Source organism: Humulus lupulus, chromosome 8, assembly GCF_963169125.1.
Source record: "Humulus lupulus chromosome 8, drHumLupu1.1, whole genome shotgun sequence".
NCBI lineage: Eukaryota > Viridiplantae > Streptophyta > Magnoliopsida > Rosales > Cannabaceae > Humulus > Humulus lupulus.
Window position 1 is genome coordinate 40,472,452 of NC_084800.1, and position 17,425 is coordinate 40,489,876.

A 17,425-nucleotide genomic window follows, 5' to 3' on the forward strand; every position below is an offset into this window, starting at 1 on the left:
TTATCCTTTAAAAATTTATCTCACCAAATACTTTATATTATTCTCTTATTAAAAAATACAATTTAGTACGTAAGCAAAGTTAGTTTTAGATTTTTTTGAACTAGAGGTGCTGTAAGCACAAACTTAAATCGTCCTCAATTAGTATATCCATGGAAACAGGACCATCCTAGCTAGTAGATCGGTTTCAAAATTTTGTATATGTTATATTAATTAGGTTTACTTATTTGTACTTTAATATTATTTCCAATCGATTATGCAATTGATTTTTTTCTTCGAAAATATTTATTTTGTGGACTTGGGAATAGAAAATAAAATTAGTATTAATCAATCAGTTAAAGTCCACCACTTGTAGTGAACAATGATAACAATAAATAAAAATTTAATTAAGTCAACTGGATTTGGTTCAGATTCACCGGCCAACTGCCAAACTTATCATATTATTGGCTCAATGAAATAATTATCCAAGACCAATAGATAATTGAATGAAATTTAGAAATAGCTGGAACAATGAAAAAAAAAAGCCATTTATATTTTCAGAAAAAGAAAAATAAATATGTTCTTTTTATAAAAGAAAATAATTGAAAGCACCTACCGCCCACAAGATAACACTGACATTGCGGAGGAGTAGATTGACGACGTCGTATTATGATTACTTTTATCACGTACACTAAAAGCAGCTAGATGCGGTGCCGTTGGATCATCATCATCGATGGACAACAAGTCAACGACCACCATTTTCGTATCTGGCGGTTCTTCCACCGCCACTCTGCCCTCTAACATCTCCAATACTTGGGCCATACTGGGCCGCACCCTGGCCCGTTCTTGTATGCACCACAAGGCCACATAAGCCAATCTCATCAGCTCCTTCTCATCCACGCCGCGGCCGCCGTTCTCCGCCATCAGTCGCCGGTCAACAACTTCCATAATCTTCCCTTGCCTCATCTTCTCGTTCAAAATCTTGGGGAAGTACTCCCATTTTTTACTGCCAGACGAATTTTCTTTTTTCCTACCAACGGCGGGACGACTAACGGTGTTCCTACGACCACCGATCATCTCTATTAAAACCATTCCGTAGCTATAAACATCGGACTTTTCCGATATCCCATGTTCGAGGATCCACTCTGGAGCTAGGTAACCTCTTGTTCCTCGTATTGTCGTCAAGATTTGACTCTCGTCCTTCCCCATAAGCCTAGAGAGCCCAAAATCAGCGACGATTGCGTGAAAACTCTCGTCCAGTAGAATATTCTCCGGCTTCACGTCGAGATGCAAAACCCTAGATCGGCAGTCGTGGTGGAGGTAGGCCAGCGCTTTCGCCACATCTCGGGCAACTCTGTACCTTAAGTCCCAACACAGGCAACCTACTCGGCGGTTGGAGCGGCGGTTAATATTTCTATTTGGGTGGTTAGTGCCTTCCTCCCGGGGCGGGAAGATCCAACCGTCCAAGGATCCATTGGCAATGAAATCGTAGACTAGGTACCGAGGCCCACGGCCGGGGACTGTGCAGTAGCCGAGGAGGCGGACTAAGTTTACGTGTTGGACGCTAGCGATGGCGGCGACTTCGGACCGGAACTCCTTCTCGCCGCGATCGACCTTATCGCTGCCACCGCTGTCGATGCATTTGACCGCGACGGCAGTGCCGTCGGCGAGGATGCCTTTGAAGACTGTCGCGGAGCCGCCTCTACCTAGCAATGCCTGAAAATTATCGGTGGCTTCTTCAATCTCCTTGAACCGAAATTTGGTGGGGACCCCGGCGACTTTACGGAGGAAACTGTACTCGATCCGGAGCTCTCGACCTTCGGTGACGTGTTTCGATTCTAGCTGCTTCCGACTTCGGTTGTAATTGTGTCTGATTATGAGCCATATAAAGACAGCAATAATTACGGAAATACCAGCGCCGCAGATGAGAAAGAAGGCCTTGGATAAATGGAGAGCGATTCCAGTTACGATGATCAAGATGAGTACAGAGAGCACTGTTGAAACAGCTACTATGTTAGCTGCCTTGTCCTCCATTAAAGCTACTCATTCTTGTTTCATCAAGGTATAGATAGAGAGAGATCAGAGGTAGAAGAAGCTAAAAAGAAAAACACTTGTTTTGTATAATAGTCATATTTTTTTCTTTTCTTTTTTCTCTCTCTCTCTTTTTGAAATGGTCATTAAATTATAGTTAAATCAAGTTAGATATGTCCTTCTTCGAGTTAGTTTTTTCTCCTTCCTTTTTCTCGGAAATTAAGTGTGGCATAACGTGCATTAAAATATATGACACTTAAGCTAATTAAGAATTTAGTATACAGATCGGCCAAGAGTTGAAAAACAAGGCAGTGACTGATTTTAATATATATGGAATCAAAAGAAGAAACATTCAAGAAACATAACCTAATATATCTTCGGATCCAGTCCGTTTCTATAAACACATATGTACTTTTTTTAATTAGTTTTTTTTATTTATTTTTAAACGTATTTCAAATTAATCAAATCTCTTATTTTGGACTTTTATATGGTCAATGATTCTGGAGCATATGAGTACATTTCATTTATTGTTGACAACGAAGAGAAATCCTTTTCCAATGACTCCAAAACTAAATGTCGCGCGCTCATTTATATATTATAATATTTGTTTGAAGGAGTTTTTATATCATAATTACTTACAATTAAAATTTAAGAATTTTCCTGTTCTTATTTTTACATTTGTTTATATCTATCGACAATATTATATATACAAAAAAAAATATATATTGCTTCCAGTATTTATATATATATATAAATAATTGAGATATATACCATTTAAAAGAAAAATTCAAAAGAAAAATTCTCCATCTACCTAGTCTTCATGGACCTAGTCATTTACCATTTAAATACAAATATCCCATACTATGTTACTATGTATATATGCATATACCACTGAATTTGTTTGCCTTAATTATTATCCACACTCAAAATGGATTTCTAAACTCATTATATATAGTATACATATATGATTCAAATGAATACTTAATGAGTTATATTAATTATATTCCGATGCTTATTAATTGAGAATTGAAGATCCGTTATTTCTAAGAAACTAATAATTATAAGAACATGATCAACCCTGCCTGAGCTCAATATTTAAATATATATTAATTAGTTGAAGGTGCTTATAGTCAACAATCAAACAAGTTTTTGAAAAAGAAAGAAAGGAAGAGAGAGAATACCATCAAATTAAGGATTGCAAATTGCAGAGTAGAAAATTGGATAAATTAGACCTTAAAAATGATTAACCTATATTAGGCGTTACTTCAGCATGTATGTATGTAATATAGACATATATTATTATAATAAAACCCTGCTTAATCGACACGCTTTGGGTGGACCACTTGTGAAGAATATTGTGAAAATTCAATACTACTGAGGTAACTGATAAAACTACTATTTATTCAATTGAGAAAAGTCTTGAAGAGATATAATTTGAAAGCAATAAATTTGAAATCTGGGTCTTACTTTAAAAAATAATAGAAAAAAGAAAGCAATAAATTCTGGTTCATGACCATAAATGAGAAGGAACCAATGAGTGTACTATAGCAGAAGTAATTATATATATTGAAGATAAATGCTAAAGGCTAGCCAGCTCTATCAAAGGCCCATACAATCCCCACATTATTGTTTTTTATAATTTTTATTTAGTACAATAGTTTGAATTAGAGACGCACCAAGTTATATACACAAATATAAGTATATAGACAAAAAATATATAATAAAAAAAGTATAATTGATAAAATCTAAATATTAAAATAGTTGTATATTTTTTTATTGTTATATATATTTTTATAATGTAATTAAATTATTTACAACTATAATTAAATACATTATTAAAAAGCTACATGTATAAAATAGTTTTATTATCTCAATTAAGTTACTTTACAGTTTTTTATTTAATTATATAATTAAAATATTAAGTTGCACAATTTATTAAATATTTTAAAGTATACCAATTAAATAATATTTTACTTGTGTCTAGTTAGTAATTTTTATGTTTAAAACTAAGACAACTAAACAAAATTTAAAATAAATATAATTTTTTTTTATAGCATTAATATTTATGAAGTCATCTGTGTGTGTGTTTTTTTTTTTAGTAAATTATATATATTTTAAGTTACTTGTGTGTACTTAAAAAGTAAATTATTTGATATTGTTATTTGTGGTGTTTTGAGAACTTAAATACTAATAAAATTGAATCTTATAATATTAAATTCTCAGATATATACTAGTTGTTAGTTACTAGTTGTTAGTTATTTCTAGTAGTATATATCTTGCAAAAGAAGATTTGTTTAATCCCTCGTAGTGGTCAATCTTTGAGTAACTCTTTCTGCTATAAGTAGTTTATCTATTATATGTGTTTGTAAACATTTTTTTCACTTATCATTAATATTGATACTGCAAGTAGTTTACCGACTTTAGCTTGGCTGCTTTAATTAGTCATAAATTTTAGGTAGGTTGAACCATATCAAAATTCTATATATAATTAACATTATTAATTCGTTAGTACGTTTTGTTAAGTGTACAAGCAGGTTATGCCACCTTAGAACTTTAATTATGAACATAAACAAACAATATATTGTTTGCTTTAATTAGCCTTTAGGTATAGAACAATGCATTATTTAAATATGTCTTCGCTAAAAGTGAATAGCATTTTTTTTCTTCTTCAAGTTTTTAAATCTTTCAAATTAATCGATCCGGTTACATTATTTTTGGGGAAGATATCTAGATGGCCAATGCGTCTTCCACACAATAGAAACAATTGTAATAGTTTAACTCTTATTTGATTTTTTTTTTGTAGTTGTTGTTGTATTTTTCATTATTATTTGATTTTGGTTCTTTTCCGTTGCTAAAATATTATTGTTATGATATTTTTTTCTTCATAAAATGCTACTATATAAACATATAAATTGCTATTAATTCAATATTTTTGGTGTAGCCTGTAATTCTAAAAGCTTGTTACGATGAAAGTAAGACCGGGACAAGTATATATAGGCACCAGACTTTTAAGAAGTGCCAAATAAGCTTGATAATATCACTAACATAATAGAATTCTACAAGAGAATATATAGTAGTGTTGGTTAAAATAAGATTGATGACATAGCAGGAACGAAGAATTAACTTCAAAAATAACACCTTTCTTCTTCAAGCCTAAATCTAATAACAACGTTTTCAAAGTGGAGCTCAATATAATAAAGTTCAGCTTCAACTTTCACCAACATTCAGCAGTCTTAAATATGCTTAAGCTTGCTAAATGGTAGCACTTTAATGCACAGATCAACAAGGTTTTTTTTTAACCATTTCCAACTCTATTATTGATCATTCCTCAATTTTCTCCCTGAACTAGGTCCTTTTGGGATAGCTTTTTAAAAACTTAAAAGTTTTTATTTTTGGAGAAGTTGGGATACAATGGTGTTGGAGATAATAGAAGCTCCAGCTATAAGCTAAAGCTATCAAACCATAATAGTTTTTTCCAAAAATTATTTTTTGAAAAAACGATTAACTTATTTATTATATATTACTCAAAATAAAAATATTTAAAATAAATTAATATTATAATAAAATAAATATTATTTAATTATTAAATATATCACTACTATAAAAAATATTTTTCTCAGCAATTTTTTTTCCTTAATACCACTACAACAATTACAAGCATTAGCGGCAGGTTTATTAGCGGCGGACTGAGTTCGCCTGTACTGCATATACTATTAGCGGCGGACTACGGGGGTCCGCCGCTAATAAGATTCGAGCATTTAACAATTAATAAAATATATATTAGCGGCGGACTTTACCACTATTTGCGGCGGATAGTCCGTCGCTAATACACGTAATAAAAAGCCCGGGAATATTTTAAGTTTTATTAGAGGCGGGATATTAGCGGCGGACTACCCGCCGCTAATAATATTAGCGGCGGGTAATCACTTAATTTAGCGACGGGCAACCCGCTGCTAATACTATTATTAGCGGCGGACTCAATTAAATAGCGGCGGGGTCCGCCGCTAATACTTTCGCAGATTTAAACCGCAACGTCTCCTTCTCCGAACTCCCACAAACCCATTTTTCCTCCTCCATCATCGTCTCCATCGTCTTCTTCGTCGTCTCCTCCACATCAGGTTCGTCGCAGACTCGGCCTCTCAGTGGCAACGTGGGTAAAGACAGAGGTGCATTCGGTGGCAGCGTGGGCAAGGTCACGGACCCGTACGGCTTTGTCTGGCTTTTTTCTTCTCCACCCAAGAAGCAGAGCACTGGGTATTTTACTATTCATATTTATTATTTTTTTCTGGGGTTTTTTTTTTTGTTTTGTGGATTATAGAGAATGAAATTTTCTGGGTTTTTTTTTCTTGTTTGAGAAAAGCTTTCGTTTCTGTTGAGAATGGTTGGCCCTCTGTTGTTGCCTTTTCACTTTAGTATATATTACATAACAAGAAAAATAATAGAACTCTTTCGGCTCTTTTTTTTTTTTCTTTTTTCCCTCTTATAAAATTTGAGGATTTTTATTTAAATATATGTTTATCATATTTGTCAGAGGAAAAATTATATTTGTTTATATCTGCGAGTTTAAAGCACAACACATTAAAACGTTTTTTTTAATCGAAGCATATTATGCACAGAGGCAAGATCTTGCTTCCTAATTAACCACATTACATTTGCCATTGTTTGTATCTTAGTTATTTGATCTTGGACTCAATAGGGAGTAGGGACAGTATGATACTCGGTGTCACTGTCAGCCTTGTTGGTTTGCTTTATTTCTCTATTATTTTCTCGTAACATTAGAATTACTGTAGTTGATATTGGAATTGGGATGTTTTTAATTTGCTTTGTCAAAATTGCGGGTTAGAATAGTATTATTCAATACTAGCTGATTTTTGTCTTAAGTTCTTTACTCTATTCCAATATAGAGTATAGAATTGTATTGTGTAATTATTTTTTGTGGTTAATGAAGAAATAGCCTTTTCTTATACCTAAATTGCTTAAAAATTACTAATATATATATATATGTATGTTTTGCAGGGAGAGCTTGCTTCATTTCCGTCCGGCCAAAGGTAATTTTTGACTCCTTTTGTCTTTCATTGGTGTAATGTAGTTATTTTTCGTTCATGGCCTTTTTTTTCTGAATGGTTATATGGGTCGATTTTAGAGACTTTGTATGTTTCCATAAAGTATTCTGGTTATTTTGGATACGACTAGTGTGTCTATATAATCATTATTTTTATTTTGATAAAAGCATAGTTATTTGTAAAATAATAATTAATTTGTAAAATTATTATTATTATTACAAATTAAAAAATTATGAATAAATAATAATTTATTTATAATTATTTTTTATTAATTTAATTAATTAAATAATAAAAAATAATTAAATAATAAAAAATAATTAAATAGGTATAAATTACATAAATATAGAATTTGATAATTATATTTCATAAAAGTATAAAAAATTAAGAATAAATAATTATATAAATAATAATTTAATTTTTTATTAATTTTTAATAATTTAATGAATTAAATAATAAAAGTTTGATATAATATTTTCTAAATAAATAATTTAATTTAATTTGTTTATTGAATAATATTGTTTAATATAAATTACATGAATATAGAAATTGATAATAATATTTAATAAAAGTATAAAAAATTAAGAATAAATAATAATTTATTTTTAATTATTTTTTATTAATTTAATTAATTAAATAATAAAAGTTTGATATAATATTATCTAATAAAATTATATAATTTAATTTGTTTATTGAATAATATTATCTAATATTAAATAGTTATAAATTACATGAATATAGAAATTGATAATAATATTTAATAAAAGTATAAAAAATTAAGAATAAATAATTATATTAATAATAATTTAATTTTTGATTAATTTTTAATAATTTAATGATTTAAATAATAAAAGTTTGATATAATATTATCTAAATAAATAATTTAATTTAATTTGTTTATTGAATAATATTGTTTAATATAAATTACATGAATATAGAAATTGATAATAATATTTAATAAAAGTATAAAAAATTAAGAATAAATAATAATTTATTTTTAATTATTTTTTATTAATTTAATTAATTAAATAATAAAAGTTTGATATAATATTATCTAATTAAATTATATAATTTAATTTGTTTATTGTATAATATTATCTAATAAAACATCATAAAATAGCATAAAATATTATAATATTGCATAAGATTTCAAAAATGATAACAAATCTCCTTTGTTATCAATTTCTATTCTTGTCGAGTTTTTATTTCATATATTTGGTTTGAATTTTTTTCGTGTATCTTTTGGTATTAATTTTTTTTTATCAGGACAGCGACACACCCACGACCCCGACACACACACGACCTTGGCACACCCTCAACAGGTGTGGATATATTTTTTGTAATTAATATCTTTTGTATTTTTTGAATAATTTATTTTGTATTTGTTTAGTGTCTAATATTTGAGTTTTGAGTCCTTTAGTTAGTATCCGTGGTATGTAAATCTCGACATCTATTGTTAAGATATATGTTTGTTCTTACTTTATTTTTTAATCTTGGTATGTAAATAATTATAGGACTGTTTTGGTTAAAAACAAAATTTAAGTGATAATTTAAATTAATTTATAAAATATAATAATAGATGATTTAGTATTAAGTAAAATATAGTGTTTTTGTTAATATTGAATAAAGAGGAACTTGATCAATCAGATTATTAGCACCCATATTTTCTTTATCACCATTTTCTTAATTATATAATATTAATTAAACTAAGTGTTAGAAAAATATACAAATTCAATTAAAATTAATTTAAATTTTAAAATATTTTTTTAATGTTTGAATCATTTTTAAATTTTAGTAATAAATTTTGAATTATTTTTTATTTTAAAAAAATTTGTAATTATTTTTTAAATTAAAATTGAAACAAACTAATTATTTCACGTCCGTGTTACTCCATTGTCATTATTGGCGGCCATACCAATTTTTTTGAACTACTTATTAATTTTTGTCAAAAAAAAAAAGTATTTAGTCAAATAAGTGAAAGCTTATATACTACTAATTAACTTTCACCGCAACTTGATATTTTTAATAGGGAAACTAATTTTGTTTAGATTGTGAAATTTTTTTAAACAAATTTAAGATAGTTTTTTTAATAAAAAAAGTGAGTATAGAAAAAAAAAAAAACAATAAGTGCATATTATCATGTTATTTTGTTCTTTTTCTCCTTTTTGCTTGAACATATGTTATTATTATTATTATAATTTGTAAAAATAGAACAAAAAAATTAATTAGTAGTTAATTTATTTCCTTAGTCTCGGTATGTTTGTGATTGATGGTTGTTGACTACAACCATCAATTACATGGATATCGGCACATAAATGATAAGTTTAAAATATTATTAATAAAATTTATCTAATTATTTAAAAATATAAATTAGTCTTAAAGTCAAATAATAATTAATTTATAAAATTATTATTATTATTACAAATTAAAAAAAAATGAATAAATAATAATTTATAAATTACATGAATATAGAAATTGATAATTATATTTAATAAAAGTTTAAAAAATTAAGAATAAATAATAATTTATTTTTTAATTAATTTATAATAATTTAATTAATTAAATAATAAAAGTTAGATATAATATTTAATAAAATTTTAATAAATAATAAATTAGTTTAGGAAAAAAAATTAATTTGTTTATAAATAACATGATCAAATAAAACATCATAAAATAGCATAAGATATTATAATATTGCATAAGATTTCAAAAATGATAACAAATCTCCTTTGTTATCCATTTCTATTCACATTACTAAAACTCACACTCTTATAACACTTTAGATGGCGATTGACAAGACTTGGACAACATTGAGAAATCGTGGTTGTCAAGAATATTGGAATGGTCTACAAGCTTTTTTGAGGATGGCGTCGGAACATAAAGATTCTGATGGAAGAATTAGGTGCCCGTGTGTGAGATGCAATAATAATAGATTTGAATCTTTAGATGTAGTTCGGGCACACGTATTCGATAGGGGTTTTCATCAAGCTTATGATAAGTGGATTTTTCATGGTGAGGTGGAAGAAATTGTTGCTGATGAGGTGGTTGATGAGAATGAAGACAATGAGATGATTCAAGTTGTGGAAGACTTCCTTTTACCGACAACTGAGGAAGCAGAAAGGGATCCCGGTGGGAGTCAGTATTATGACGAGTTATTTGAGGAGATTGAAGCGGAGTTGTATCCTGGCTGTGATTGGATTTCATCCCTGAACTTTTTAGCAAAGTTATTGCATCTAAAAGTTAGAGGGAAGATGCCTAACAACATATTTGATGAATTGCTGAAGTTGTTAAAGCTTGCATTTCCTAAGGAGAACAAAATCCCCGGATCGTACTACGAGGCGAAAAAGAGATTGAAAAAATTAGGGTTGGGATACGAGTCCATTCATGTGTGTCAGTATGATTGCTGCTTATTTTACAATGAGCATGCATCTAAAGAGACATGTCCAGTATGCGGAAGTAGTAGATGGATTACTTCTGAAATGACGAAAGGAAAAAAAGTGCCACACAAGGTGATGCGTTACTTTCCGTTGACCCCTCGGTTGAAAAGATTATACAGTTCAAGGATTACAGCAAAGCACATGATATGGCATCACGCCGGGAAATCAAAAGATGAAGGGGTGATGCAACACCCGGTGGACGGCTCTGCGTGGAAGGACTTTGATGCCAAGCATCCTGATTTTTCAAGGGATCCCAAAAATGTTCGTCTGGGCTTAGCTGCTGATGGATTTAATCCATTTGGCAACATGAATCTTGCATACAGTATGTGGCCTGTGGTGTTGGCAAACTATAATCTGCCACCTTGGTTGTGCATGAAAGACAATTATTTCATGTTGACCCTCCTTATTCCTGGGCCAAAATCACCCGGTAAGGACATGGATGTATTTCTGAGACCATTGGTGGATGAGTTGAAGGATCTGTGGGTTAACGGAGTTGATACAAGAGATAGTACGACCAACAGGATGTTCAAGATGCGGGCAGCCCTTTTGTGGACAGTGAACGATTTTCCAGCTCGCAGTAGTTTGTCTGGATGGAGTGGTCAGGGATACAAAGCTTGTCCTACGTGTAATGCGGACACAACTTCCATCCGAGTGATCGGTAAGACATCTTACGTTGGTCATAGAAGATTCTTGCCAAGTACTCATCGAATGAGAAGAGACAAAGAGTTCGATGGAGAAGTTGAGAGAAGACGTCCTCCGAGACGGTTACTTGTGAGGATATACTAGAACAAGTTAATGCTCTTGCAGCGCAAGTTCCAGGAAAACATGTCCAGTTTGGGGGTGTGAAACGTAAAAGAGGAGTAGATGAAGGTAATTGGAGGAAAAAAAGTATTTTTTACGAGCTTGAGTATTGGTGTACAAACAAATTAAAACACAATATAGATGTCATGCATGTTGAGAAGAATGTGTGTGATAGTCTCCTTGGCACCATCTTAGACAGTGATAAATCTAAGGACACCACTAATGCCAGACATGATTTGAAAAAGATGGGTGTGAGAGAATCATTGCGGATTTATGCAGATGAGAATGGGAAGCTGATGAAGCCGCACGCTCCTTATGTGTTAACTCCAGCGCAGAGGCAATAGTTTTGTCAGTTTATAAAAGGAGTTAGATTTCCAGATGGCTTTTGTTCAAATTTGAAGAAGAAAGTGTCCGAGAATGATACAAATATTCTTGGGTTGAAGTCACACGATTGTCATGTGATAATGCAACGATTACTTTCTCTCGGTGTTCGCAAGTTTCTTCCAAAATCTATATCGACCACTATTGCAGAATTGTGCAATTTCTTCAGGCAAATATGTTCGAGGACTTTAAATGTTAAAGATATGGAGGAAGCCCAAAATGATCTTATTCAGATATTGTGCAAGATGGAGTTGATTTTTCCTCCAGCTTTTTTTGACATAATGATTCATTTGGTATTACATTTGCCAGAAGAAGCAATATTGGGTGGTCCGGTATTTATGAGGTGGATGTATCCTTTTGAAAGGTACATGAAAAAATTAAAGAATTATATGGGAAATAAAGCTCGCCCTGAATGGTCGATCGCCGAAGGCTATGTTGCAGACGAGGCTTTGACCTTTTGTTCAATGTATTTCAAAGGCATTGAAACAAGATTTAACCGTCTTGATCGAAATGAAGATGCAACTTATATCCCACGAAATCTTGCAGTTTTCCAATCTCAATGTCGTCCACTCACAAAGGGAACTTTGAAGACTCTCGATCATAAGACTCGTGAAATAGCTGAGTGGTTCATACTTGAGAATTCTCCTGAAATTGAGCCTTATTTAGAGTAAGTTTATTCTCGTATAAATTAGAACATGTGTGGTTATTATCAGTTTTTTGTTATCAAGAATCGTAACACTATTCTAATTAACAGGGAACACCTACAAGAGATTAAACAAAAATACCCAGATGGTGATCATGATCGTTTGCATAGGAAAAATTTCTGTTCGTGGTTTCATAAAAAGGTAGCTTTGAACTTTGAACTTTGAACAGTGATTTTATTAATGATATATTTTGTGAATCTAATATCATTCTATATATTTAGATATATGACCTGCACAAGCTTGAGTCTTTGGATAACGGTGATGAACTGTTAGCTTTAGCATCTGGGTCAGATCATTTGTCAACATTTTACCAAGGTTGTATAGTCAATGGTGTTCGATTTATTGCACACGATCGAGACAAAAAGCGCACCACACAGAATAGTGGAGTGTCTGCTGCCGGAACAGAAGGTTTTAATTTTTACGGCACGCTTGAAGAAGTGGTGATACTTTCTTTCACTGGTGCATATTCAGTGGCATTATTTCGGTGCAAATGGTTTAATACAAATCCAAGAATGAAGAAAACAGTCATTGAAAATAATGTCACCAGTATAAACGTCAATGGTGAATGGTACAAAGATGAGCCGTACATACTTGCTACTCAAGCTAAGCAAGTTTTCTATCTTGATGATTTACTTAGAGGTCGTGATTGGAAAGTTGTAGAAGATGTGAATCATCGACAGATTTGGGACATTAAGGACAATTCTGATGAGGTTAATGATGTTATTGATGTTGTACATGAAACAAGTTCATCAAATTTTTTGTTGACTGTGGACCTCGGAGAGTTGATTATGCAATCTGATCAACCTGCTGCTTATGTTGGAGCTGATGAAGATGGTGACGACGAAGCTGATATGTCAGAACATGAGGACGTTGCAGATGCAGAAGATGAATTGGTTGTTGAACTTTGTGAAGATGAAAATGTGTCTCCGAGTACTGATGGAAATGATAGTGATTACTCTGTTTAGTTTTTTTCTATTTGTGTAACAGAACTATGTATTTAAATATAATGAAGTGTTTTTTTTTGTAATTATAATATAAGATATTTGAGCTTTGTGAAGATGAAAATGTATCTCCGATTACTGATGGAAATGATAGTGATTACTCTGTTTAGTTTTTTCTATTTGTGTAACAGAACTATATATTTAAATATAATGAAGTTTTTTTTTGTAATTATTATTATTATGAATTCAATGTGATATACTTCTATTTAATGCTAATTACTAACTAATAAATTTTAAACTGAAGTATAATGTCAGCTGATATAGCTACTTATCATGGCGGAGATGGTGGGGGTCAAGACCCGCCAGATCCTTCTAGGGTACCAACATCTTGCGAGTCAGGTTAAATATTGCATATCAAAATTATTTTTAGAAATTATATTGTTAGATAAATATAACATCAATACTAATACTGATTATTGTTAATAAATTTTAAAGCCCCGTCGACGAGAAGAAAATGTCGTGGCCCTGCTAGTAATAATGTTCTTGAAGAACGAAGGAAAAAAGCTGGGAAACCATTGGATCTAGAGCTTGATCCTGTGACCAACAAAGTGGTTGGGCAGGAGGATCAAGCTTTTATTCGCATGTTGGGAACTCTAGTTTCCATGTTGTGTCCGGGGCATTATTTGGATTTTGCTGATGTACCTCAACAGTTTAAGGATCAAGTGCTTGATCGTATGAGGGTAAAAAAATTACAAATCTTGTACTTTTCATTATTTAATTCCATTATTTACAAGTTATCTAATATTTTTTTTCCTAATGCAGTATTACTATAATATAGACGGTCATCCACAACGTGAGTCAGTTCTGGCAACTCTCAACAAGGAGATGGGGGAAAGATATCGCGAGAGAAAGAACTATAGACATAGACACTTCAAAAATCATTATGCTGGACCAGAAGATTTGGAGAATGTCCTCTCTAAGCCACCTAACCATTGCACTAAGGAGGCTTGGCAGCTTATTTGTGAAATGTTTTTGAGCGAAAGATTTTTGGCTCGTTCCGCTAAAAATCAAGCAAACAGAAGACAAATGAAGTATGTAACAACACAAGGCACAAAGTCGTTGGCAGCTAAGCGTCACGAATATGTAAGTGAAGATGTTAATTTAATTTTATAAAATAACACATTCTGAAACATTTTGTTTACATTTGTATAGGAGAACCCGCATGCGCATGTTGTTGATACTTGGAGGGATGCTCATATGAGAAAATTGACAAAATCTTTTGTCAATGAGGCAGCTCAACAAGATTATGTAAGTGAATAGTATTGTTTTCTTGTTTCTAATATTTATAATGTTTCTAATTTTTGTTTATAATGTTATCTTTATACAGGAAAAAATGGCGGCTGAGGTTGAGAAGTCACAGAATGAGAGGCAAAGTCAACAGCAGAGTGAGGCATCTCTAAATGTATCTGGTGTTGATTCGTCCCCGGTCGATCAATATGAGATACTAAGTAAAGTACTCGGGGAGAGATCTGACTACCAAAGAGGAGTGGATTATAGGGCGTAAGGGAAGGCAAAAAGGACATCCTCTAGCTCTACAGATCAAAGTCAGTCCCAAGCAAATACTGCTGCTTCGCCTAATGAAGATATGAGAGTTATGGCTTTGCTGGTGAAGGCAATTCGTGAGACGTTTGAGACTTCGACAACTGTGCATCCCAGTAAACTGTATAACCCAATGTTTGACAGTTTTCTGCAGAGGCATTTGCCACCACAATCCGAAGGTGCTTCGTCTTCTCAGTCTCCGTCACAGCAGTATCAGCCTCCGTCACAGCAGTATCAGCCTCATTCACAGCAGTATCAGCCTCCTTCACAGCAGTATCAGCCTCCTTCACATCAGCAGTATCAACCTCCTTCACAGCATCAGTTCCAGCCTCCTTCACAGTATCCGCCGCAGCAGCTGTACCAGCCTCATCCAATGTATCCGCCACATATGTCGTCGCAACAACCTCCTCAGTATCAAAACCAATACATTTTTGGACCCCATTCTCAGTCTCCTCCACAATATTTTAGTTTTACCGATTTTCCAGGAGGATCGATGCAGCCTCCACCACAGCCACAGCCTCGAGATCTGTTTGGGGACCTCACGCTTGGACGATCATCACAACCACCATATATTCCTTCACCGCCACCGCCACCGCCGCCACAACCACCGCCACCGCCATCGTCACAGCCATCGTCCTCACAGCCAGACCAAAATGTTGAAGATGAGGACAATTTCAATATTAATCTTAATGACTTTCTTTAGTTACTAGTTTATATATTTGGACTGAATTAATACTTTATTTATTTTTAATGACTATAGTGATATTTACTAGGTTGATAAATATTAAAACTATTTATATTAATTTTAATGTTAGTTATGTTTAAATTAATTTAATGTTTATTTTTATTAAATTATATTATAAATTATTTTTAAAAATAATTAAATTTAATAAATAGTAATTTATTAATTTATTTAAAATTTAATTTAAAAAAAATTATAAATACAATAATAGCGGCGGACCCCGCGGCTAATATTAATCCCTCGGACATAGTTATTAGCGGCGGGTTCCGCTGCTAATGTCCGCTGCTAATAATTGCTTATTAGCGGCGGGTGTGTCAGTCCGCCGCTAATAATCATTATTAGCGACACTTTTTTAGGCGCGGGGTATTAGCGGCGGACGTGGCATTTATTAGCGGCGGAGTCCCCCGCCGCTAATAATTAAATTTGTTGTAGTGTACACTGCGGATTTTGGAAGTAGCAAGAACCGTAATGTTTGAGATCGCGAAAAAAATTAATAAACAAACCACAGAGAAAAATGTTATTTTTCTCTGAGAAAGAAATTATTTCTCCACGGTTTAGTTAACAAAATTGCGGAGAAATCATTTATTTTTTTTAATTTTTTGGACGTGCTTCTTTATATATATTTTATGATCCGTTTATATTATCTAATTTTATTAATTATTATTATATACCCAAATATTATTATATTTTCAATTCTGTTTATATTACCTAATTTTTCAAATCCGTTTATAAACCCAAATTTTATATAATAATATAAAATACCTAATTTGATAAATTACTATCTAATGAAAAGATAACATATTATTATATACATTCACATATCATACAAGTAGTTTATATATACATAATAAGAACATACACATATTATTTAACATTTAAGTCAATAAGTTAGCAAGTTACATACATAAGAAAAATTAGACTTCATAAATAAATGACATTATTCTTGCTGACCAATTGCTTTGTAGAGGTAGTAGATCGTCTTTGACATTGTATTCCTTTTTGTCAAACCACTGCAAAATTGAAAAATAAATATAGATTAGAAGATTAAATACTATATCTAGTTTTTCTTAAGGAAAAAAGAGTATAAAATATAACATGTTTTCTCCTTGATAACTTCTGCAGGATTCGGTACATTTACAAGATCATAAATGTATCTTAGTACATAATAACCACATTCTTGAATTTCAGGTTGTTTTGGACAAGAATCTCTCATCAATTTTGTAAATGTGCCAATGTACCTATAATACTTTCGTATACTCATTTCAAAAAGATCTAAACGACTAGTTAAACCATCTTTAGTTTTACCAGGAATATCAAGTAATGTACCTATAATACTTTCGCACACATTTTTTTCTATATACATGACATCCAAACAATGTCGAACAAGTAAATCATTCTAGTAAGGGACACAAAAAAAAATTGATTTCCTTTAGAAACATCTATTTACTTTCTTATTTTTCTTCATTTTTCCATACTTGAAATCAATTTTCTCTACTTCTTTAAGAATTTGTTGCCCCGAAAGTAGCAAAGGAGCAACACCTTGTTCTTTATCACAATCAAATGTTTTTTTCTCCTATAACGATGATTTAGGGGCAAGTATCGTCTATGACTCCTATAACACATTTTATGCCCATTCGACAGACGAAGAACCCTTGTGTTAGTGCAACATATTGGACATCCCTAGTAACCTTTTGTGCTTAACCCTGATAGATTACCCTAAGTCGGGAAATCATTAACAATCCATAACAAAATA

At 31.7% G+C, this 17,425-nt stretch overlaps 2 protein-coding genes across 2 annotated transcripts; one reads left to right on the forward strand and one right to left on the reverse strand.

Annotated features, from left to right (window-relative positions):
* Positions 1 to 408: 408 nt before the first annotated feature.
* LOC133796931 (probable receptor-like protein kinase At5g20050) lies at positions 409 to 2,255 on the reverse strand. Its single transcript, XM_062234635.1, has one exon. It carries the CDS (start codon positions 2,008 to 2,010, stop codon positions 589 to 591), a length of 1,422 nt encoding a protein of 473 aa, XP_062090619.1. The 5' UTR covers positions 2,011 to 2,255; the 3' UTR covers positions 409 to 588.
* A 10,765-nt stretch (positions 2,256 to 13,020) lies between these two features.
* On the forward strand, positions 13,021 to 14,540 carry LOC133793727 (uncharacterized). The gene is made up of 2 exons (XM_062231022.1): positions 13,021 to 14,071; positions 14,154 to 14,540. The coding sequence occupies exons 1-2, from the start codon at positions 13,973 to 13,975 to the stop codon at positions 14,502 to 14,504; spliced, it is 450 nt and encodes a 149-aa protein (XP_062087006.1). The 5' UTR covers positions 13,021 to 13,972; the 3' UTR covers positions 14,505 to 14,540.
* The last annotated feature ends 2,885 nt before the right edge of the window (positions 14,541 to 17,425 follow it).

Excerpts from the sequence above, each read along its gene's own strand:
- LOC133796931 (XM_062234635.1), bottom strand. The coding sequence starts at position 2,010 with ATGGAGGACAAGGCAGCTAACATAGTAGCTGTTTCAACAGTGCTCTCT.
- LOC133793727 (XM_062231022.1), top strand. The coding sequence starts at position 13,973 with ATGTTGGGAACTCTAGTTTCCATGTTGTGTCCGGGGCATTATTTGGAT. Across the intron at positions 14,072-14,153 it reads AAGTGCTTGATCGTATGAGG|TATTACTATAATATAGACGG; the intron begins GTAAAAAAATTA and ends TTCCTAATGCAG.